General features: G+C 44.0%; 2 protein-coding genes across 10 annotated transcripts in view; one reads left to right on the forward strand and one right to left on the reverse strand.

Annotated features, from left to right (window-relative positions):
* Window positions 1-8,379, reverse strand: part of BICDL1 (BICD family like cargo adaptor 1) — a 50,264-nt gene extending 41,885 nt beyond the window's left edge. For 2 of the 3 annotated variants that reach the window (XR_001874654.1, XM_017814160.1), the window contains exons 1-2: window positions 8,059-8,379; window positions 3,253-3,468 (exon numbers count right to left, since the gene is read on the reverse strand). Coding sequence is in view for 2 of the 3 variants with exons in the window: in XM_017814160.1 (XP_017669649.1) it covers window positions 3,253-3,468; window positions 8,059-8,379 (537 nt within the window). In the remaining variant the exon portion in view is untranslated. Of the gene's footprint in view, window positions 1-3,252; window positions 3,469-3,885; window positions 4,032-8,058 lie in introns of those variants that run through there. The other variant, XM_017814161.1, reaches the window with a different exon arrangement.
* Window positions 8,380-18,256: 9,877 nt separating this feature from the next.
* Window positions 18,257-22,421, forward strand: part of CIT (citron rho-interacting serine/threonine kinase) — an 82,820-nt gene continuing 78,655 nt past the window's right edge. For 3 of the 7 annotated variants that reach the window (XM_017814114.1, XM_017814124.1, XM_017814119.1), the window contains exon 1: window positions 18,259-18,364. The gene's annotated coding sequence lies outside the window, so the exon portion shown is untranslated. Of the gene's footprint in view, window positions 18,365-22,421 lie in introns of all 7 variants that reach the window. The other 4 variants (XM_017814120.1, XM_017814118.1, XM_017814123.1 and 1 more) reach the window with 4 other exon arrangements.

Raw genomic sequence — 22,421 nt, forward strand, 5'->3', positions numbered from 1 at the left:
CTAAAAGCAGAGAACCAAAGGCTGTATTTCAAGAGGAGGCAAAGTTCCTTATAGCCTACTTACTATTATTAGATATTTAAAGTTCTCCTATATCATCACCTCATTGGAAGACCTCAAATCATTTTAAGGACCTTATTTTAGCCTCTTGGCAGAGGCAAAAGAATAATTTTTAGAGATTGGAACAGACTTAAAATCCCTATCCTTGAGTTTTCCTTATCAGTCTTTGCTAGAATTGAGGCTGGATTTTTTTCAGTCCCCTTGCTATCTGTGTGTGGGGGGTGTGTGCATGGTTGGTTTGCATTTGTGCCACGTTTAGACAAAGTATGTGATTGTGTTGGCTTTTCATCTCTAGGGGAGGCAGGGTTAAAAAAATGTCCTAAAGCCTAATTAGTTGGTTAAAGAATGTAATCAGCAGCAGGGAGGAGGAGGGTTAGGATGGTGGCTGCTGCCCTGCTTTGAGGTAAAAGAGGCTGAAGCCCAGGGGCTCTAGAAGGAGCAAACAGGACCATGTGGGCTGGCAGCTCCTGAGGCTGAGACTGTCATTTGACATGTAGAACCTAAGCCAAGGGAATACCTTCTCCAGGAGGGAGATGATCAAGTATTGTGAAATGGGGCCATGAGATGTTAATTGCCAAAAACTGTGGAAATTCAAATTTAAAGAGCTAGTGCCTACTAGTGTAGAATGACTCATACCAGAGAGCAGGCTCCCTTTCTGTCCTGTGAGTGAAGCAGGGTATAACAGTATTGGATGGGGCAGAGTTGAGCCTCTGAGTAAGGCTTTCACTGCCTTATCCCAGACTTCTCCTAACCCCCTCCTCCCAAAGAACCCACCATGACACGAAAGGCAGGTGCAAAATGAAGAACCAGGAACTCAAGGAGGACACCACCTCAAAGGTCACAGAAGCTGTAACAGCACTTCTTTGTAGGACCTTTCCTCTGTCAGTGCTCAGTTCATGATCCCAGGCAGTACTCCAGCCTATGGCAATATGGCTGTAGGCAAGCACATCCATGCAGCTCTGTTTGTCCTTTTTATTAATTGAAAGCCTAAGTGGCACAGGAGCCAGTACTATGTGGGTGCAGGATTTAAGCACTACCACTGCCTCGGGGATTACATGCATAACCTCTTCAAAATAAGAGACCAGACACGAGACTGCAATTGCACTATGGAGCAGCAAATGTGGAATACTAAGCAGCCAGTAATCAAGTGCTAATATAATGCTGAGATTTTAAAAAGCCTCAGCTAAATCCCTGTGAACAACAACAGATCATTCCCCACTCTCTTTTAATTTGCCCAGATTCTCCTGACTTTAGGAAGACAGTTTACACCAGTGCTATAACCGTTGCTGTATTTGAGTTACTGGCAAGTTTTGGCCAGGTGACAAACTCGATGAGCACTGAATCATGCCTTGGCATCATTCTGCTTCATCTGCATTGAGGAATTACAGTCCTCCAGGCTGGGAGCAGGGCTGGGCTAGAGCGGGAAGGGCAGCACCGAGACTCAGCTTTTTCAGATGTGGCAGTTCTGGAGTGGGTTGATGAAGACTATTTCTGGCAGTAATAGGAAGTTAAGGGAACAAAACCCATGCTGGGACATTACATGCTGGTAGACTTGACTTGGTGGCTCCTCTGACAAGGCTTAGCTGAATGTCTCCCTGAGCATCTGGCTGTGAGCGGCTCCCGCAGCGCAAGTGTCATGTGAGGATAATCCCATGTGGTTTAAAGCCCAGAGCAAGCTGTCTGGTTTTCCTCTCCTACCTTCTAGTCTGTTCTTTCAGTTTATACTTATGCTGGAACCATAACAAGTCTTACATTTCCCAGTCAGTGACAGAAATCATCCATACACAGGAAATTATTGAGGGTCACCCAATCTGATGGGAGACAAGTTCTTAGCCCTGTATAAGAAACTTGACATAACACACAACTTCTGAAAGCTTGGGTGGAATCTCTCATCCATGTTGTATGTGAAATATGCTGTGTCCAGAGAAAGGGTGAAATATCTTCTCTAGCTCATCTGCTGCACTTGGGAGATATTGCTTTTAAAAACATAGATAAACTTAGCAATGTTCCTGAGTTAAGGAAGTTGAGGTATTTTTGTATTTTTTTTAAAGCCAGTTAAAAAAAAATCAAATTGCACTAAGTGGCTTTTTTAGTCTTTGACAAGAAAATCTACAGCAGAATAAGGAATGATTTCTTCAAGGATCAGTACATAGTGTCATACCCAAAACTTGTTCTTCTTACCTCCAGAGGCACAGGAAAACTGGATACACAGATTGAGTGAAGACCTGTGTACTTGGCCCATTTCAGAGTCTCCTGGTCTGGGGTGAAAATCCCATAGGCAAAATCCCTGTGTCAGCCCCAGAGACTCAGCTAGGACAGAATCTAGCCTGAAAGATGTTCTTAGAACATTAGATGGGCCTCTTCACCATGAATCTGTGGTGTGTGTTTTTGTTCTATGCTATTTTGGGAATAAGCAACTGATAAGAAGAAAATGCCTTTATCTGCTGGAGTAACTGTGTTCTCAAGCATTAAAATTATGGTTTGTACTAACTGTCCAGTGGGGAGAAAAAAAACAAGGTTCTTAATTCTGGAAGACAGGTTAACTTGTGGGGGAAGGAGGCAGGAACTGTTAAGTCTTTTGCTGTAAGTATTCAGTCAATTAGGCTGATTTGTAGCAGCCTCGTAATAAATCCTCTTTCATTCACAGGCAAGTTAAGCTCTTTGATGAAACATGCCATTCCAAGGAATTTCAGTAGGTTCTCACACATCTAACCATGGCTAAGTTATCTGTAGTGACACACTGTCCTAGAATGACAGGGTATGTTCAGTTTTACAGTACAGCCAATGTAGCTCAAAAAAGGGAGGCCAGCAAAATCCTTTCCCCTCACAGTCACAGATCAGCCTTTTCCTTGCATGCTACATTTGTTCAGCCTATTAGTAAATTAGAAACAGATTTTCTAAACCAGTTTTAGATATGAAAAACAGGTGAGAGACATCTGTGCAGTAAATGACCATTCAGTCCAGAAACATAACTGTTTTACCAAAGAAATGCATCACTCCTTAAAGGTGTAAAATCAGTTTAAAGGCAGCATGTCTTATTGGGACACCTGTGCAATATGACCAGAGGCAGAACCATTTGTTTTCCTGAAAGTGGGAGCTTCCCCACTCACTTACCCAAAAGGTGGTTTACAGCAGAGCTGCTTTTGTGTGCCCAGGGTGGCAGGTGCCTGCCCTGGCTGTGCTGTGGGGACTCACCCTGCTGAGCTGGTCCAGGAGTCTTTGGTTCTGTTCGGAGAGTTCCTGGACCGCCCGTGTCTTCTCGCGGTCGGCTTCGCGCAGGTGAACCTGCTGCTTCTCCAGCTCGTCCTGCAGCTGCTTCACGTCACTTTCCAGTTCAGACACCCTTCCTTCCCATTCTCCTTCCTTGTTCTCAAACCGCCTCCGTAGCTCGTGTTTCTCTTGTTCTAGGTGCTAAATAACGGGAGAGAAGAGGTTAGGAAGGGAGCAAAAGGAAAGCGAACATTGTCTCCTTTTCCTTGCCTATGCTTAGGGTTGAAACCTTGTGCAGGAAAGAGAATGGTACTAGAGCGTGAGAATGCCATGGAGATTGCAGTCCCACATCGGGGCAGGTCACTGGCACTAAAGTTGTTTTCCATTTCCAGCAATTGGCCTGTCCTTGGCCGCTGGAGATCAGCACATTGAATTTTTACTGAAATAACTGCCAAAAGAGTAAAGTAGGCTGCATGTCAATAGACAGAATATATAGGTCAGGCAGAGCAATTGATTTAGCAGAGCCCAGCTTAACTCCAAAGCAATATTTCAGTGGCCAGTAGAATAATTCTTTAAAAATTGCCTTTATAGTCAAAACCACACGAACTGTATTCTTACTGTTGATGAGGAATGTAGATGAGGCATCTTTCTTGTCATATGGGTCTTATGAACAACAGTTGAATCATCTATCCATTTGCTCCTTCTATTCCTGACCTAATTAGTTGTCTGAGAGTTTGATGGTGCACAGTAACTCCATTGTTTGATGCAGTCCGCTCTGGAATGGCAGTGGATGCAATGAACTGGTTGCTATAGACATTATGTATGTGCAAGTTCTGGGTTCGGGTTTCTTAGAAACCACTCAGTTCTGGAGACTCTGCTCTGCTCAGGATTGGCTAGAAAGTGAGGGACAGCATGAATCTGAACCTGAAACTTTTGCATGTTTTACAGGCTCAGTTAAATGAGGGCTTGACTGAAACAGAGCTGCAAATCAGGTCAGAGCAGATTTATGTTGTGCCCATTTGAAAGAATCCCTGCTCCAAAAGTGAGCTTGAATTTCCCCTGGTGACTGAAGCCACACTCTTACTTGCAGAACAATCACAGACTGGGGACATGGCCAAGTCCCAGGATTAGCAGGGAAACCTGAAGAGCAGGAGTCCTCTCCTTGTTGGTTGTCTTCCGACCCCCAGAATAATCTCCTGCTACTCTCTATCGGATTCACCAGTCTTTTAGGAATGTGTTTTAGCAAAGAACAGAAACCTGCTGGGCCCAACACTGGCAGCACTTGCCCGTTTTTCCCAGAGTATGATTCCCCAGTGAACAATTCCCATGGCACTTCTGAGAGGAGGGGAAAATAAACCTGCTAGGCGGAAAAGAAAATTGTGCTGCATTTATGTGAAGTGGCTTTTTATTGCTTGTTAGAAACACAGGCTGTGAGGGGGCTGTTTCCCCTGGGTGCCTACTACTGATGACACACAGCCTCCCTTGCAGGGTCTCTGTCACCTTCCCGAGCAGGTCTGAATGTCAAAGCCCTCCAGTTCCCCAGCAGCCCTCTGGCCTCTGTATCACTAATCCTCCACCTCTTTTGCTTTGCCATGTTTTCTCTTTCTTGACCTTATCTCCAAATCCTTTCCTATGTTCCTTTCAGCTCAGTGTAACAGCACCTTGCTTGTGTCCTTCCAAATCCTTCTGCAAATTCTGAACTTTCATGAAAAACCCTCAGATGTGAGGCTGATTAAAAAGAGTGGCCCATGTTTCAGACACTAGGAGAGTGAGCACCTTAGCAAATAAGAGCGCTAAGCAGTATTATAAATATTTTAATGCAATAGGTAGGCATGAGATCCCAGCACCAGGCCCATGACAACCTTTGCAAAGAAATCTTGTTTGTAGCTCAAGTGGGGCTAGAGCAGCCACAATTTCACTTTTAGTGGCACACTGAAAATTCTGTCTTTTATAGCTCTGCCTCCTTCACTGCTAGGCAACGTTCAGAAAGATCCAGGGCCTTCTCTAAATGGAAAATGGAACTTCAGCCTGCTGAGGAGCAGCACTGCAGCTGAAGTGCCCCAGACACACTCAAATGTGATTTAGAAACCACTGATAAGCCTTGTCAATCATTTAAAAGGCACTTTAGTCTTTCACTGTAAAAGAAAACCCACTCTACACTTTGTTCCAATAAGTAGCCATGACAAAGGCTGGAATTAGGGGGAGGTGAAGAATATCAAGTTTATTCTCTTGTGATGGAGAAAGCAGAACTGTGGGTGCAGTGGGGCGCAGAGAGGCTGTTGCAAAGAGGAGGATAAACCAGACTAGACATGCTGACTGGTCCCTCCTGCCTCTCTCAGCAGCCATCTCCCCTCGCCTGCCCTCCCCCCAGCACCTTCACAGCTGCAGATCTGGACAGGGTTTTTGTGCACACAGTGCTGATAGGGCAAACTGCTGTCCTCAGTAGGGGAGTTTCTTGTTTCCTAAGTGTCTTTCCATTCACCAGCTGCTCATTGATTTTTGCACAGAACTGCTTTCTAGATGTTTTCTTCTGAAAACAGCTTCTCTTCTACTTAACTGAGCTGGGCTGGTCCTCATTTAAAGAGATGAAAGCAAGGGGGTGTTTCCCAGCCGATAGAGAGGGTTCATACTGTAAAATGCTTGGACACAGCAGGCTTCTCTGTGTCAGAGGAGCAGTGGTATTAACTGTTTTAATCCCTTGCAGAGGATAAAACTGACTAGGATCGCATATCAGAATTTATTACAGGACTTCAATTCCATGATTAGAAATGAATTTGAGTCCAGGTTGTGAAGTGAAAGGTTTGCTAGAGTAGGTGTATGGCAGAAATGCTGTACCTCAGTAATGAACCCACAAAACTAGAATGTATTTAATCTTGGGGCAAAGCACCTGAGGAGCAGGGCAGCACCTTGGCTGTTGTGAAATAGGCTTCACTGAGCTCTTGTAACCAACTGTGAACTGGGAGAAAATCTCTCCTAAATGCTACTAAAACATCATTATATCAGGTTGTCACCAAGGATCTCATCTGAGACTTTGCACCTGGTCTCCTTCTCTTTGCTGAGAACTTTCTGATGATGGTAACAGCTGTGGGTCCTTCCTCCCTGCTCCTCTGAAACTGGAAAGCTTATTGTGAAATTTTATTCACTTCAGTGGCAACAGGAGGAGGCCAACATTTAATTTGCAGAGGCTAGGATTACCAGGCTTGTGTAGTAGAAGATTAATGTTTAAATTTGATTTTTTTTTTTGTATGAAGTAGCATTGGGTTAGATTTGCCAAACCCATTGGAAAAAAAAATGACCCTTAAGTAGATAACACTAACTCTATCAGATGGGTAGCCTGGAAAATAGCAATCTGTTATTCCAGTGGGAAGTTAGGGCAATAGTAATGGGATGAAAAGATGTAAACAGTTGGTTGCGTTTACAATCCTTTCATTCACCTTCTGAACGGGCCTGTGAGAGCACAGGTAAACATTTGGGGGATGTTATTTAAAGTGCTATATAAAGTCATAGTTTCCCCCCCTCCTTTTCATCTTCACATTTTGCAAACAGTGAGTGGTATTTGAGGCTCCTGAATTCCCTGACAGGCTGCTCAGTGAGTACCTAAACTTGAGTGTTTTTCCTTTAATGACAGAAACGATTCTACTCCGACTCATAAGGAAAACCACGTCAGCACAACGCCACATACGTCTGTTCTTGCTTAAAGACCAACCTGAAAACATTCACCCTGGCAAGTTTTAATACTCTGGGAAATTCTAATCTGATAAACAGACCCACTAAACAACAATTTGAGCAAATGTCACCTTCACTATTCTTTGGTCGGAATAATAAATGCAGAGAGATTTCCCTGCAAAGAGGAAGGGACCAGTTGGGGGGGTAAAAGTGACAAGTTTAATAATAGAGAGGAATTTTTTCAGGAGAACAAAGGCCATACAGTAATTTCACAAATCCTCTTGAACTTGAGAAATGTTAAGTCCATGAGGAAGGAATACAGGAATATGCAGGACTGTGCAGAAAGAACTGGTCTAGGGCTGGGACTTGAAATTTGAATGTTCATCCAGCAGTGTTCAAACTCTCTCTAGAAAGGTGAGAGAGGCTCTTCTCAGCCTTCTAAGCAGTATTACTTACAGGAAGAAATACTATTTCAAGAGCACCTCTGTGAAAAAGAGTGCTGGTAATAATAGTGGCCCTCTCACATAGTTGTGCAAGAGAGTTGTTCCAAAAGAAGCTGCCTGCACAAGTCTTTTTCTTTGTAATAGCTCTATTGTCCTTAAAAATCAATAAAGAGCTCAATCCACTGAGTCCCTGGCAAACGGCTCTCTCCAGATACCTGTAGGTATTTTCCGGAGCAAGCAGCTAACAGAGATGTATCATTAGGGCTTATCTCCTGCCATGCCTAATGCCTGAGCTGCAACAGCTTAAGCATAAGGGTCACATATGCTCTGTAGCTCGGTACCTGCTGCGCAGATTTAACTTCCGAGGTATTTCTGTGACGAGATGAGCCGAGCACCGCGCACATCTCCTCCCCCAGGTGGTACCTGGGTCCTGGGGCGAAAGGGCCCCCCGGGGACCTCCCGAGCACGGCGCTGCAGCCCGGCCCCAGCTCGGGAGCGGGGGAGAAAGCAGCAGCTTTGCCTCCCCCAGGCCTCGGAGGGATCGCTCAGACCCTTCCTTCCCCGTCACGGCCACGGGGAGTCCCGTGGGCTGCCCGGCAGGGCCCGTGCCCGGGGCCGGCCGGGGAAGGGGCCGCGCTCCGATAGTCCGCCCGCGGGCCGGGGCCGGGCGGCGGGGCCTCACCTCCAGCTTGTCGGTGAGCTCCTTGTGCATCCTCTCGTACTGCCGGCTCATGTCCTGGTTGCGCTCCAGCAGCGCCTTCCCCAGCCGCGCCGCCAGCACCAGGTCCTTCTCCTTCTGCCGGATCAGCGAGAGCAGCTCGGGGTCGCGGGCGGCGGCGGCGGGCGGCGGCTCCGGCGGCTCCCCGGCGGCGGCCAGCAGCGCCAGCTCCTCCTCCAGGGCCAGCTCCAGGGCGGCGGCCCCGGGCGGCTCCATGCCGCCGGCGCTGTCCGCCTCCGCCGGTGCTGACCCGGCGGCGGGCAGGCGCAGGCACGGCGCCGACATGGCCCTGCGCGCCGCCGCCGCTCCGCTGCGCCCCCCGCGCCCGGCCCGCGGCTGCGGCGGCTGGGCGGGGAGCGCCGCCGCCCCCGGCCCCCGCCCCCCGCCGCCGGGCCCCGCCGCCGGCTCCGCAGCGGCACCGGCACGGGCACCTCCGGCGGCACCGGCATCACCGCCGGGCACCGCAGCGGCACCGGGACCCCGCGGGTCGCTGCCCGGCCCCTCCTGGAGCCGCCTGCCGCCGGCAGGTCTCGCTGCTTCTGCCGCAGCCCCAGGCCGAAAATCCCCCCAAAACATTGGGAAAGCCCAAAAGCGGAGTTTGGCACCCCTCCGGAAGGGGCACAGCGCGTTCTGCCTGCTCGCTACCCTGAGCTCTAGAGGGGATCTTTTGGGTACCAGAGCGGCTCTCGGGATCTTTCTGCTCAGTGGTTCGCCCTGGAGAGCTGACTACAGCTTCCAACAGCCACCGGGGCTTGCTTTCAATTTCAGATTGTTTGGGATGTTCCCGGATAGCATTTGTCCTAAAGGTACCCTTAGTGAACGTTGGGAGTTGTAGTCAATTCTTCTCCTGGCACTGTTCTCTCTACTGGGGTCAGGACTTGTTGGGTTTTCAGTTTTGGTTTTGTTGTCTCACCACAGGAGAGAGGCTGAGGCAGAATAAGGCAGCATAAAACTGTATATTGTCACGTTTGCTGAGACCCCATTCCCTCAATTCTGATTATGCTCTAATTTCAAATGATACTTTAATAGTGATTGAACAAAAACATTTTTAAGGGAACTTGTGCTTTTGATTCCTGGGTTCTGCAGAAAGGAATTACAAGTGTTACAGCTTTTCTCTGTAGACCCGGTTTCCATGGGGCTTGCTTTCCTTTCCTCTACAGAATACTCAGACCACATTCATCTGTATGCAACAGCCCTGATGCATCGGTCCAAGGATGCTTTTGGCTGGGACAGTTGGTGACTGATGCAGTTTTCTAGCAGGGCTGGCTCCTGCCTCGTGTCAGACCCAGGGCCCTGGAGAGCTGCTGATTATTCGTAACAGTTAGAACATGAATTGTGGGAATGCAAACTTCCCTCTGGCCATCTGCCACTGGGACTTGGCCTTCTGTGGGGATACGCCCCAACAGCCCAGCCAGCAGGACCTGTCTATTCTCGGCCCTGTTCTTGGCAGCGTCAGTTAACATTTGGGGTGCTTTTTGTAATGTGAGCTCCTGCTCTCCGAGGGCCAGGCGGACACCTGGTACCTCGTGCCAAGCTGCCAGCACCCGTCCCACCGTGGTAACTGTTGGCCATTATGACCATCGTGATTTCTTTTGCGCTGCTGACCCAGAGGTGACGCTTCCTTTATCTCGTAGCAATTCCCCCAGGCACTGATTTTTCTAGTCCTTTTGTCCTGGCAGTCACCTGATGCTTACATTGCTGGAGAGAAGGATTCACCATAAGGTGAGCTGGTTGGAACAGCATTGGCCCTTTTGAAAGAACCCCTGCCCTGCCATGGGAGCTGTGCTTTCACAGATTTGATCATCGCTATTTAAACACAGGAGGGCGTTTAATATTTAAGCTGATTGTGAGCACCTTCTGCTGGAAGTGCCTACTACAGCAAACCAAGCCTCCTGGTGTGATTAATGAAATCCATTGTGGCATCAATTTTCATCTCTAATTCTTTCTTCAGTGTATAAAACAAAAAGAGATTATACTGAGATGCTTTTAATCCCCCAAACAAAGCCTGAAGCAAAACCCGTAGCTGCAGCTGTTAGGATAGGGATGAGGAAAAGCTATTGCTTGGATGGAGAGGAAAAAACACATATAAATCAGTGGTATGTATTGTAAATATGTCACCATCTTAGTCAGGCATCTATGCAAGCTTAATACTCTTTTGGGGCCTATTGACTGCAAAACATTACTGTGTATCTGGAGTAACCTCGGATTAAAGCTTTGTTGGCAACACATGTTATTGACTTCCACTTTAAAAAAATAATAATTCTGTTGTCCTGTGAATTTAATTATTGATTTGACTTTTTAGAAATAATTAGGTTACTATTTTTTAAAACTCCTTTGTCTGTTATTTTACTAGTATTTTATTTTGTGTGTGTTATCCCATTCGAATATCCATGAAAAGCTATTAAGAATATAATAATACAGTTTATTTGCAGTCATATGGTGGCATTATCTATTGGGATCCTGGAATTTATTTCAGCTGAGAGCTGGTACAGTTGCTGCCCATAAGTGGACACTCGACTCCCATTTCTGCTCTTCTTCCCCTTACTAAGCTTGGTTATGTCCTTTGGAGAGCCTCAGCCCAGAAAACAGAATAAATTAGTTACATGAAACAAGTGAAACAGGGAGTTTGCTGGTTTTTAATTGCACTGCTGAAGCCTGATGTGAGACATCACTCCTCAGGTACTGAGAACTGCAGTAGTGAGTAGTTCTTCTGGAGATTTAGATTAAACATTTCAAGAGTTGATGCTCTTGCAACAGGGAATATTCCTGTGTGTAAAGCACAAATTATCCTTCAGGATAACCCTTTCTGAAAATGCAAAAAGGCCAGACTGACTCAAGCACACAGAGAACTGAGAGCAAGTGATGTCATCACAGAACACAAAAATGTCACCTTGTCCAGGATATATAAAGGCCTTTTCTGTGAAATTGGGAAACAAGGGTGAAAATAAAGCATAGGTATGAGAGTGGTGTAAGATTGCCTGTAAGAGGATCAATCATTCTTTTCTTGCTCAGATGAAAAACTTAGAGGTCTGTATAAGAAAATCAAGTAGCAAAAAGTTCTGTCCTTACGGGGCAAAAGGACAGCACTGACTTTGTCCCTAAGTAATTTCCCCTTCTTGCATTTCCTCATCCCACGATGAACCCATTCAGTAAATAAGCCTGGGGATGGTTGGAGAACTCAAGAGGCCATTCAGAACAGCCTGCCAGTGCAATTCACTCTGCTAAACAGGTTCCTAAAAAAGCAAGACACTGAAACCAGCAATCCAGCTTAAGCTGTGGGTACAGCAGTGTGTATTGTCCTTCCCAGAGGGTCAAGGAGAGGTGAACTCTAAGCTGTGCAGGCTCTTCAAGCCCAGTGTCAAGTATATTGCTAAATCCAATGCTTTGAAATCTGTATCCTGCCTTCCAGGAATTTCACTGGTTGGTCTCTTCATAAAGGAAGTGTGGCAGAGAGTCTGGACCTTTAGTGGTTACACTAACAAATGCTGGAGCATGTAGGACTGTATGAGTTAAGCAGGTCAAAACATTTTTAACAATCAGAAAAGTCACAAATCCAATAAATGTCCAAGTGCTTCAATCAATACCTTCACCCCGGCTGTGAAGGCAGCACTCAGAAAACAAGCTGAGCTGCAATGGATCATCCTTTTTTATTTAGAGTAAGGGAGGAAAAAGACGTGTTGTGGAAAAGTCACAGCCAGACCTGTAAAAGTAGATTATTGTCCTGTGCTTTTAAAGCTGCCTGTGGTGAGAAAGGAATTCCCATCAGCATCTTTAATCTTCCTGTCAGTGGGCTGACAGACTTCCAGGAGAGGCAGCACAAGCTATCAGGTTTCTTTTCCCATTCTCTCTCTTTCTCTCTCTCTCTCTCTCTCTCTCTCTCCCCCTCTCCCTCACCCCCCTTTTTTTGAGTGATTAATTGCCTTATTTTCTCTTTGCTTTACTGCACATTATTTCTGACAAATGTTTCAGTTTTTCTGGTTGTTTGGGACCTCTATGCCGAGGTGTTTGTGTGCCACAGCCTCCTGCTGCTGCAAGATGGGCAGCAAGAGGTGCAGGTAGCCTCAGAGTTTGCTGTTACCCTAGTGAATAATTGAAGGACATATGTGTCTTGCTTTCAAATCAGGCCAGAACTGCAAAGCCAGAGATAAGGCTCATGTGTGACCTTTCTTCCTCTTTGCTTCTGTAATGTCCAAAGCTACGTGGTACATGTGTGCCAGGGTTTTCCCTGGTGCTGGGTAGAGAAAATACGAGATGGGAAGGTATATTTGCAAAAGTTGATAAGGGAGAAAAGAACAGAAATTTCTCATTAAATAGAAGGGAAAAGAAAGCTGTTATGAGTGTGTTAGCCAAGCAACACGTAGTAAAATAAAAGACCATCCTGATTTTTCTCAATATCCCCGCAGAGTTTCTGACAAGTTTGTTTTTTTCCAGGGTTATCAATAATTCATCAGAGCAGAAAGAGCACTCACCCACCAAGGTGACTCATAACATCAAAATCAGTGGAAACATCCCTTGACTGCTACGGTGCAAAGCATGGCCTGGGTGACTCAGGAATGCCCGAGGACAGAGCCAACACCATGCTGTGCTCACCCTGCCTGTGTGTAAGGAACAAGGGGTGCAAGAACAGGGAAATAATTTTGACCTGTGGTATGGAACACAGAAGTATCATGCTGAGACATCTGAGTTAGAGATGTGAGTACTTTGTACCATAGCTTTTAGTCTTTTTGAGGTGTAAAGTTTGGAAATATGCTGGAACAGCCTCTCCAGAACAAAACTGTCAGTGCTGGGAACAAGCAGAACTACTCTGGAGCTGGAGGAGTTGCGTGGCCAATATTTCAGGTCAGCTTGATCTGTTTGGGGTACCACAGCAGCAGTTTAACTTTGGTTCACACCTAGCCCTCACCTGACACACAGGTACCTGGGGCTTTTTCTTGACTTACCATGCTCCAGGTAGACTCTGGACACAGGATCCAAGCTGGCTCCTTCTTGCAGTGGCAGTCTTTGTGGGGAGATGTAGATCTACATCTAGACTAGGGCTGTGTTTTTCAGTGAAGTAGGTGTTTTCAGCAGTGAGTGTGAGCTACTTCCTCTTGGATCTTACCACATGACAATGCTTGACAAGCCTTTGAGGAACAAACACCCCTTTTGAGAAATATAAAGTAGCCTGTACCTTTGCTCATATGAAGATACCAAGTGAGAGAGATGTTCTTGCCTGTATTTCTTTACAGCAAACCCCTCAGATCCTAAAATTGCCTGTCATGGTGTTGCCCATGGAGTTCTGCAAACATTAAATGATTGGACATGACTTTGTGCTTTGTTGTGGGGAAAAATATTTGTTCCCTATTATCTTGCTCTGCTTCTTAGGGATATGCTGTGATTTGTAATGACTCATGTTAGGAATGCTGCTCTTTGATCTGGCATTACTGGATTGTAATTGAATATGTTGACACATGGCAATGTGGGGTTTAATGCAGCCTCTTTCACTCACTGTTGTGGTCAATTATTTCATGATAATGGCAACTCTGCCAGGTATTTTTGCTTCATTGAGCAATTATGTTGTTATGGAAACTGGTGTTCTATAAATTATATGAAGAGAGACCTGATTCACTTCTTGGGAACAAGAAATTTTAAAGTAAGAAGTACAGGATAACAGGGTTTTTTTATTAGCTATATATTTATTTGTGTAATTACGAATCCTTAGGGCCTGTTAACTCCTTGGTGCAAACACCACCAGCTTCGTATCCTTGCAGGATCTGCTCAGTTGTTGTCCCTCCTTAGAGAACATGTGATTAATGGATGCTCACAGCTGAAGATGAGGTTGTTCCTGCCTGTGTTTAGGTGGTGCCCTGGCCAACCTTGCTGGATTTCGAGAACATTTCTGTGTTCCACCTGCAGGGCTCATGAGCTTCAAAAACCTTGCTCTGGCTGTGCTGTGGTCACTGCTGTGTGTGGCTGTGGCAGGAAGGATTTGTCCTTTGAGAGCAAGATTTATGGAGGACTGGACACTGCAAGAGATTGATAATCTGATACAAGAACCTCTTGCTCCTGTTCAGTCATTTAAACATTTCAGAGAGAATGTGTGTCTAACAGAGTTTCCCTTCCATCTCTTGCTGGTTTCTTGCCTTAAGGTGAAGGAATGTGCAGCTTTAAGAGATTTTTAGTTTTGGGTTTTTTGCCCAAACAAAACTTACCCTTTCAACCAGTGCAAAGGAATCCCCTTACTTACTAATCCCAAGCACTGGAAAAAGTCCCAGAGCCTGAACTGCCACATTATCAGGAGCCAGACAATCCTGTCCAGGTGGAGGCACCCTGGATATGTGCAGCACAGAAGCTTTCACAAGGAGCTTTTGCAGCACCCATTACCTATGAGAGTAATCCCCTTTCATCCCCTGAGCTGTTTCCTCAGCACTTTCCAAGAGCACGAACTTCGATAAACATGTGGGTGGGAAACCATTGAACAGAAGTAATTAAGTTGCTCCTGGTGAGCTGAAGCTCATTCTACATGGATGAGGGGCCCTGCATTAGCTTGAGGTAGTCAGTGCTATTCCCCAGCATCCTTCCCCTTTTTCACGCTTTCAAACTGTGATTTCTTCCATTTCTTTTTAACAGCTGAGTTACTAGAAAGAGTGTTGTCACCTTACACACGTTCAGCCTAAGCCCGAAGTCAACTGCCTGATCTTTTTGATACCCAGATGCTGTGGCAGGCAGGTGAGATGTCTGTCAGTGTGGGTTCTGGTAACAGGATCATATTGGGAAACATTCTTGGTTTTCATCTTCCACATATCAGTTTCAGCTGGAAAAGCCAGCTGTTGCTTCTTAATGTTGATTAAATATTACGTTGCTTTGTAGTATTTACTGAATACTACCTCATGAGAAACAGTTGAAACAGATGTTCAGAGAGAAACCAACACTAAAAAAGGAGTGAAAGAAGCAACAAAACTTCTGAATATTTAAGTCAGAGAAGTCCAAGTGACTTCTATTCAAAATGCCCATTCCTTTCTTTTGGAAGGCGAAGTGGTGTCTGTGAATACCACAGAACAGGGACCACATTCAGCCTCCCTGAGCCCCAGGAGCAGGGCTCTGCAGGGTGGTCCAGAGCAGGAACCCCTTCTCGTCTTGGCTCTGCAGGGCACCTGGAAATCTCCTTCCTCTTCTGGCCTGGCCATGGGGAGACCTGCAAGTACTAGGAAATGAGTTTCCAGATGATAATACGTTTCCCTGAGTAGTGGTGTTTAATTTGAGAGCAGTAATCAACCTTGCTATAAAAATACCCAAGTCTTAATCTCTCCAGAAAAACGGAAATCTTATGTCTTCTCGTGCTAGTTGCTGCTTTCTAAATACCCTTCAATTTGTCAGAACCCTTCCACTTCACAGAGTGGAGAGCTGCCAGACTGGTATATCATCTCTCTGGGGTCTGCTGCCCACGTAGCAGGTAGCACATTCAAATTCAAAATAGCAGACTTTGTAAGAGTGCAGGACAGCTTCAGTTGGCAGTAGAAGATTTGGGTTCTTTACAAATGTGGTTACATATTGCTGTATGAGAACAATTCACAATGAAATAAAACTTGCTATGAGTAATTTCCATTTTAAGCACATATTATGTATAAGAGTTTCCAAAAGAAGAAGAATTGCCAAATAATAGCTAAGACATACAGTTGAATTATGGGTATTGGTTTCTGTTGTTTAATTACCTGCAAACTGCACTATACTGCTGGAAAAAGGCAACAGCAGAACAGTTCAGCTCTCTTTCATTGGGCAAATGTATTTCTTTAGGATTATAAAGTAAATTATTTCCCATCATTTATACTGCTCAGAAAACCAACACCTCTTTTCTCCCCATTTGGGGGCTTGCATCACCAACAGAAGCAAATCTTTGAGAGCTTTTTTATTTGCCTGCTGTAGTGCAAGCACAAGAACTCCTCTGCCCAGCACTGTGCAAAGATCCCCGAATGTTACACACGTGAAGTGGCATCTGCTTTTGGAGAGGCTGCAAACCCAGACCTTTCCCTAACCTACACATCACCCCTTCCTGGACTTTCCAAGCAGTCCAAACTGTAAGAAGGGAATTCTTGGAGTAACATTGTTCTGTAATCCTTGTTGCTCTTTCACAGAGGGGTGAGGAGAAGCCAAGGCAGTAACTTGCCAACAGCCCCCAATTCCAAGTCATGCAAATCTCTTGTTGACGTTGTGACTCTTAGATTACAATTTCTCTTCAAAAGCTGTCACAAGAGGAAAACAAAGGAGTTCCTGTCAATATCTTCTTGTAGTGACTACACTGCTTTGGTTTTTGAGGGACCTCGAGGATCAAGGAGGGAGATGCTGTGACACAGCTGAAGTCACAGATGTGGGACGGTGATGGTATAAAAGAGCTGAATAGAACATGAGCAAGAAAGAAGGTCACAGCTCCAGAGAACTTGAGATCAAAACATAAGGCACATGGAAAACATGAAAGAGATTGTTCTTAAATACCAGAAAGGAGCAATGGGGAGAATGAATCCATATTACAGTAAATTTATTGGTCAGCTTTTAAATTGTGAGATAAATTGTGAGATAAATTGTGCTTGTAATTTAAAAAAGTATTCCTTTATTCCTGCTGGGAGGACCTAGTTGACACCAGCTGTAAATGTGTTAGGACAGAAAAATCAAAGTGTTTAACTGCTGCAAGGCACTCTCATCATATCATAATGCCTTTTGAAGCAGTAATTCAATGATTGATCAGAGGAGATCTAATTAACTAACTACATTATATGAAAAAAGCAGCCATGAAGAAAGCTGTGATACTCTGGGTATCACATTCATCAGAATCTTTGCTCTGCTGCATGGGTGTGGGTGTTCTATGGAAAAGCCAAACCTTCATTCAACGTATCACCTAAAAATAAACCTTAAGATTAAAAGTTTCCTTTCTCTTTCTATCCTGCCTTTCACATGTTATTGCTTTGCATACTTCTAGACACTTTAGGAAGTGCATAGACCATATTTGTCACTAAAATATTCAGCATTCCGTTAACTGCTTAAATCTAATATTCACCCACACATGATCTATATTGGGGTGAAATTCAGATACAAGCATTACCTTAACAAAGTGTCTTCTATTCTCATTTCCCATTTTTACATTTTGCTGTACAGCATTCCGTGCCTGCAGAGGCCTGGTGAGCTCAGTCACATCAGAAATGACATTTATGAACATTTAGCGCAGCCTCGGCGTGAGTTCACAGCAACCTTCTCCCAGGGGGTGTGTGAAGGCAGCGTGACCTGCAACAGGACAAACGAGAGGCGTGACAAAAATGGAGCCAAATATAATCCACTGGGATCGATGAGGACTTGACATGCTGCTGTAGAGGATGTAGAGATCGGGTGCATATTTTGCTGACCTGATGGCCTTTCATCCCGGACGCAGAGACTGTGATAAAGCTCCACAGCAACTCAGGCTCTCCAGCAGAGCTGGGTTTGGCTGAATGCCCTTTGCTCTGTGATTCTCCCCTCTCTTGGAGATCAGGTCATTTTATAAAGCTTCCAGACTTTTGCCTGACACAATCTTTTGAATCACATGAAATCAGCCTTGTTAGGCAGGAAGGGAAGAGTCATCAGAAGTCATCTCACACGTGTGATTTCAGTGCTGTGGGTTACCTGGCCACGTATTTGGGTATCTGGATTCTTTCAGCAACACTTTACTATTAAAATTGTATCTTAGTTTAAATAAATAATTTTTTTTGCCTCTTTTAGGTGAGTGTTAGATGTAGCCTTATGTAAAGAATTTAATTAATTTTTATATTTTCCCTTGCTGTTTTGATTTAAGGACATCACATAGATGAATATTGCTTCCCCAAATTTACATTTAAGTGAAGAAATGTCAGTGAAGACCAAAAGGGAAGGAAGCAACTACCTTCCAAACATTCCATTATTGAATATCCTCCCCAAAGAGGCTGTATGGCTTCCTGTGCCACAGTCTGGCCCATAGCTTGGAATCCTTGCTATTCCCTGGATGAGTTTTGTGTTGTTCAGTGTCTGTGACATGTAAGATACACACTGTGTCAGTTTTACTCCAGTGTTTAACTCCGAAGGAGTAACCTATATACAACCAACTGAAATATTTATGGGTTTGCCCTTCAAGTGTTTTTGTTTGCTTGGTGTTTCAGAACGTACTCAGTGGGAAAAAGAAGATGCTTCCACATAGCATGATAGGTCTGCAGAGCTCAGGAAATATTGTGTTACTCTTCGGGGCACACCAACATCCCTGCCCTGGGCAGGAGCCTCCCTGGACCTTGCTGTGGTAAGAGCAGGCTACTTTGATTTTTATTGTGTCTGCACATGCGTCACCCTTGGTTGCTTCCCTTTTTCTCCTGATGACTTAGCAGCTCAATAATGTGCAGCATAACTAACCTGAAGTGCTAAAGCCACCAGAAATTGGAAAATCATTCAGCAGCACAGCCGGGAGTCAGACTAAGAGCCCACCCCCAGCCGATTGGGGAAAAGGCTTCTGGGTGAAGGAGGTGATTTATGGGAATCATTTCTCAACTGCCATAGAATGAGAGCTTAGAGCTGGAAGGAGAATCTGGAATAAAGGAATCTACATCTTTGGAAAAGTGCCTTGCACTGTGCTTCCAATAATGTTTTGTTTTAAAAGCTGGAGTTGTATTTATAGAAAATTAAAATGGGGTTCTCCTGTGCCAGCATATGCTCTGGAAATGATCCTCCAGCCTTTCGTGTCTAGTATTCTAACATGCTTCCATTAGCTATCTATTAGTATCTATTAGTTGTTAGTCTGTTAAACTCTTCCTGTATCTCAATTCTTTGAAGAATAACAGTAGTTTGATATAGTTGGAGAACGCTGAGTAGGCAAGTGATCGTGTTTATAAAACAGAAACATTATGTTCCTCTTTATTTACAATCACTGTAAATGGAAAATGCATCTATTGTTTGTGTTTCTCTGAAATTAGGTATCACTCTTTCAGACACCTGAAGACCCATTATCACCTCCAGAATTTTTGTGTTCCTTTGTCTATGAGAGAAAATGCCCTTTATTGGCTGATCTCAGAAACACCATCTCATCAATTGGGAACCAATTTAGAATCCTTTTAATTCAGCAGGTCATTAGAATATATATGGCACTTCCAGGGAAAATTAAACCTTGTGGAAGCAATAAAAGACTGGCAGTTATATCTGATCAACAGTAATAGTCCAGCATCTAGGGAGATAATGATGATGTATTTCAACTCGGAAGCCTATCAACGTTTAACAAAGCTGAGTTTTGTATTTTTAGCCCATTGCAAAAATGCCAATAGCTGGGATTCTTTTTTTTTTTTTTTTTTTTTTTTTTTTTTTTTGAAGTGGAGGGAATGGTAGAAAGACAGACAGCTGCAGGGACTTGCAGCACATTCTGATTCTTTAGTTTGTTTGACCTGATTTAACAAGCTTCCTCTGTTGAAATATCATCGCCTGTGTTGGGAATTATGTCAGGAAGCACAATATGTGCAGTGTGGGTGAGTGAGCTTGCAAAAACTGTCAATGAAGATCAATTATAGGAATTATTGAATTACACATTAGATAAGAAGCAGATGACTTCTTTTTGCATGCAAGTGCAGTGTTGACTATTTTTGTCTAAATTAAAATACAGCCATATAGGCAGTGAAAACCTGTCACTGAACGTCACAAGCTGCCCAGGCTTATTGATTATTTTCTTCTTTACGACTGAGGTCCTGCAGTCTCGTGGGTTTTGGCACGAAGCACTGTGCAGATGAAGCCAGAGAGCATCAATCCACTAACAACGTGCAATTTATATGCAGCTTGGGCAGAAATAGCCCTTTACAAATGACTTGATAGTGATGCAAAGGAAAATGTTATTTAGCAGTTGCCATTTTCTGATGTGTTGGTACTCCAGAATCGTGCTGTGGGAGTTGTGTGTCCTTCTCTCATACCACAGCTGGGCAGTCAACAACAGGCTGGTGAGACAGGCTTGTTCCTGCACCTTCTTCATTTATAAATACCTTATATCAGCCTGTTTACTGGATATTTTTGAATGCTGAATAGTATTTTTTGCCCCAGGAGGCTACAGATAAGGTGGCAAGATTGGTTCTAGAATAACCATCCTTTTGCAGACTCTACCCAGCTGCTGAACACCACTGCCAGCACTGCCTGGCTCTACCTCTGGCTCAGCTTGGAGCTGAAGAATTCCAGAGAAACAGGAGGATTTAAAGAACCCTTTTCAAGAGAGAAACAGCACCTCTTATTCACAGGAACCAGATGATATATCACCTTTTGAGGCTGGGGTACTGAAAGGCATCAGAACGAAAGCCAGGGGAATATAGAGAGGACAGAGGTACAACAAACACTGCAGCCTGTGTGCAGATCTCTTCTATTCCAGTATCTTTTATTCTAAATAATCTTTGTTTCCCAACACCTATTCATGATGGATTGGGTTGATGTAGAACCCAGCCTCCTCCACTGCTTTTACTGCTGTTTTCTGGAGGATTTTAAGAGGGTAGCTGATGTTCTGCTTTAGAAATGCTGTAAGCAAATAACAATTACTTAGCATTGATTTTTTGGTTGTTATTTTTTGTCATTTTGAGGTTGGCTATTAGGCTTTTTCTGATAACTGATATGAAAAGCTGACTACTTTCTTCTTCATGCTTAAAAGGGTTAAGATGTAATGTGTCCTATGCCCCAACAAGTCTGCACCTCTCCCCTTGTTTCCAAGGGAGTAATTGCTCTTAGCTGTTCCCATCCACCAGCACAGTTTATTAATGTTGCATCTGATCCATTTCAAAATTTCTGAGAAGCAACACAAAAGATCCATTGCTCTGAGGAAAACTGGACAGCCAAGTGATGGGAAGAGCAGAAAGTAGAAAGTATTCTACTTTAGGATTTATGTCATTCATTCAATTATAGATGAATTTGAAACTGTAGCATAAAACTACCTTTTATTAAAAAGCGATTTTAAAAATAAAAGCCCATCTGCAGTACTTTAAAAACACTGGGAAAAAAAAAAAAAAAGAAAAGTAGCCTAACCCCCTTTTTTTTGCAGGAGATGTTTATTCCATAGAAACTCTTTCCCGTGGAGTTTCTGTTCCTTTCAAGACTTGTATTTTGGTATCCAGCATTTGGCTAAAAATGGCTAAATGCAATTCCTTGGCAGACCAACAGAGTTGCATCATTGCAACAACTTCACACCGTGCTTTATTTCTGAGGAAGAATATACTGGGTTTGTAGCCTTTTCTTTCCAGGTAGTAAAGGAAATTTAAAAGTGTAAGGAAACAATGTGAGCCAGGCCAATCACTGTGAGGAATGGTGAACACCACTCCAAAAAAAGCAATTTGACCAGGCAGTGACCTCCAGAGCAGCCAGAAAGTGTCATTCAATTCCTTTATGAACCTTATCCTACTTCCTTGTTTGTCAGGGTAATCTCTTAATCACTTATTCATCACAATTCTTAACATGGAAAAACTGAATCCCACAATAGTCACTGTAAAATATTCCTTGGCCTCCAAGCAAACAGTATAGAACTAATTCTAGAGGAATTAAATAAAGTAACGTGTAGGCTGTCATTGCTGAGTTCTTCAAGACAGGAATGAACACACCCACTCAGAGCAAGAACATCTCAAATCTGTAAAGCACCAAAATCATGATTCCAGATTAAAAAGTAGATAGGCAATCAAATCTAAATTTCTTGTAGTCTTACCTGGAAGAGTCCTTCAATGTTAAAACTGCCATTGCCTCATCTGATGGTTTTATTTATACTGTGCACAAAGTGCTATTATTGTTCCTTTTTACCCTATTCACACTTCCCACCATGTTACAAGGCTGCAGAGCACAGATCATTGTTTACTGGAATTTTTGGAATAAATATTCAAAGGAAAAATATAGAATTTATTTCAAGTTCAATCATATGAATATATGCTTCCTTCTCCTTAAGGGTGGGTCGTCACAATGAAGAATTCAAGTCTATCTCTGTATCTTAATTCACCAGAGTTAGTAAAAAGTTGTGGGTTTTTTTGTTTTGGCTTGTTGAGTTTTTTTAAAAAGCTGACATAATTTTAGCAGACATATTTTGTTTAATCTATTTTTATACTTAATTTTGATGCTTCAGTCTGGCAGTATTTGTTTTTCTAAACTGTAGGTTAGAGCAAGAGATTTTATTTTGCTTTTAGATGACAAATCTTGGAACTCTGTAGTATGTTGTAGTATTTTGGGAGCAGTGGGTGCTTAGCCTGGAGAAAAGGAGGCTCAGGGGGGACCTTATCACTCTGTACAACTACCTGACAGGAGGGTGGAGCCAGGTGGGGGTTGGTCTCTTCTCCCAGGTTACAGGTGACAGGACAAGAAGAAAAGGC

The sequence above is a fragment of the Lepidothrix coronata genome, unplaced genomic scaffold (assembly GCF_001604755.1).
Source record: "Lepidothrix coronata isolate B3197 unplaced genomic scaffold, Lepidothrix_coronata-1.0 Scaffold44, whole genome shotgun sequence".
NCBI classification, from domain to species: domain Eukaryota; kingdom Metazoa; phylum Chordata; class Aves; order Passeriformes; family Pipridae; genus Lepidothrix; species Lepidothrix coronata.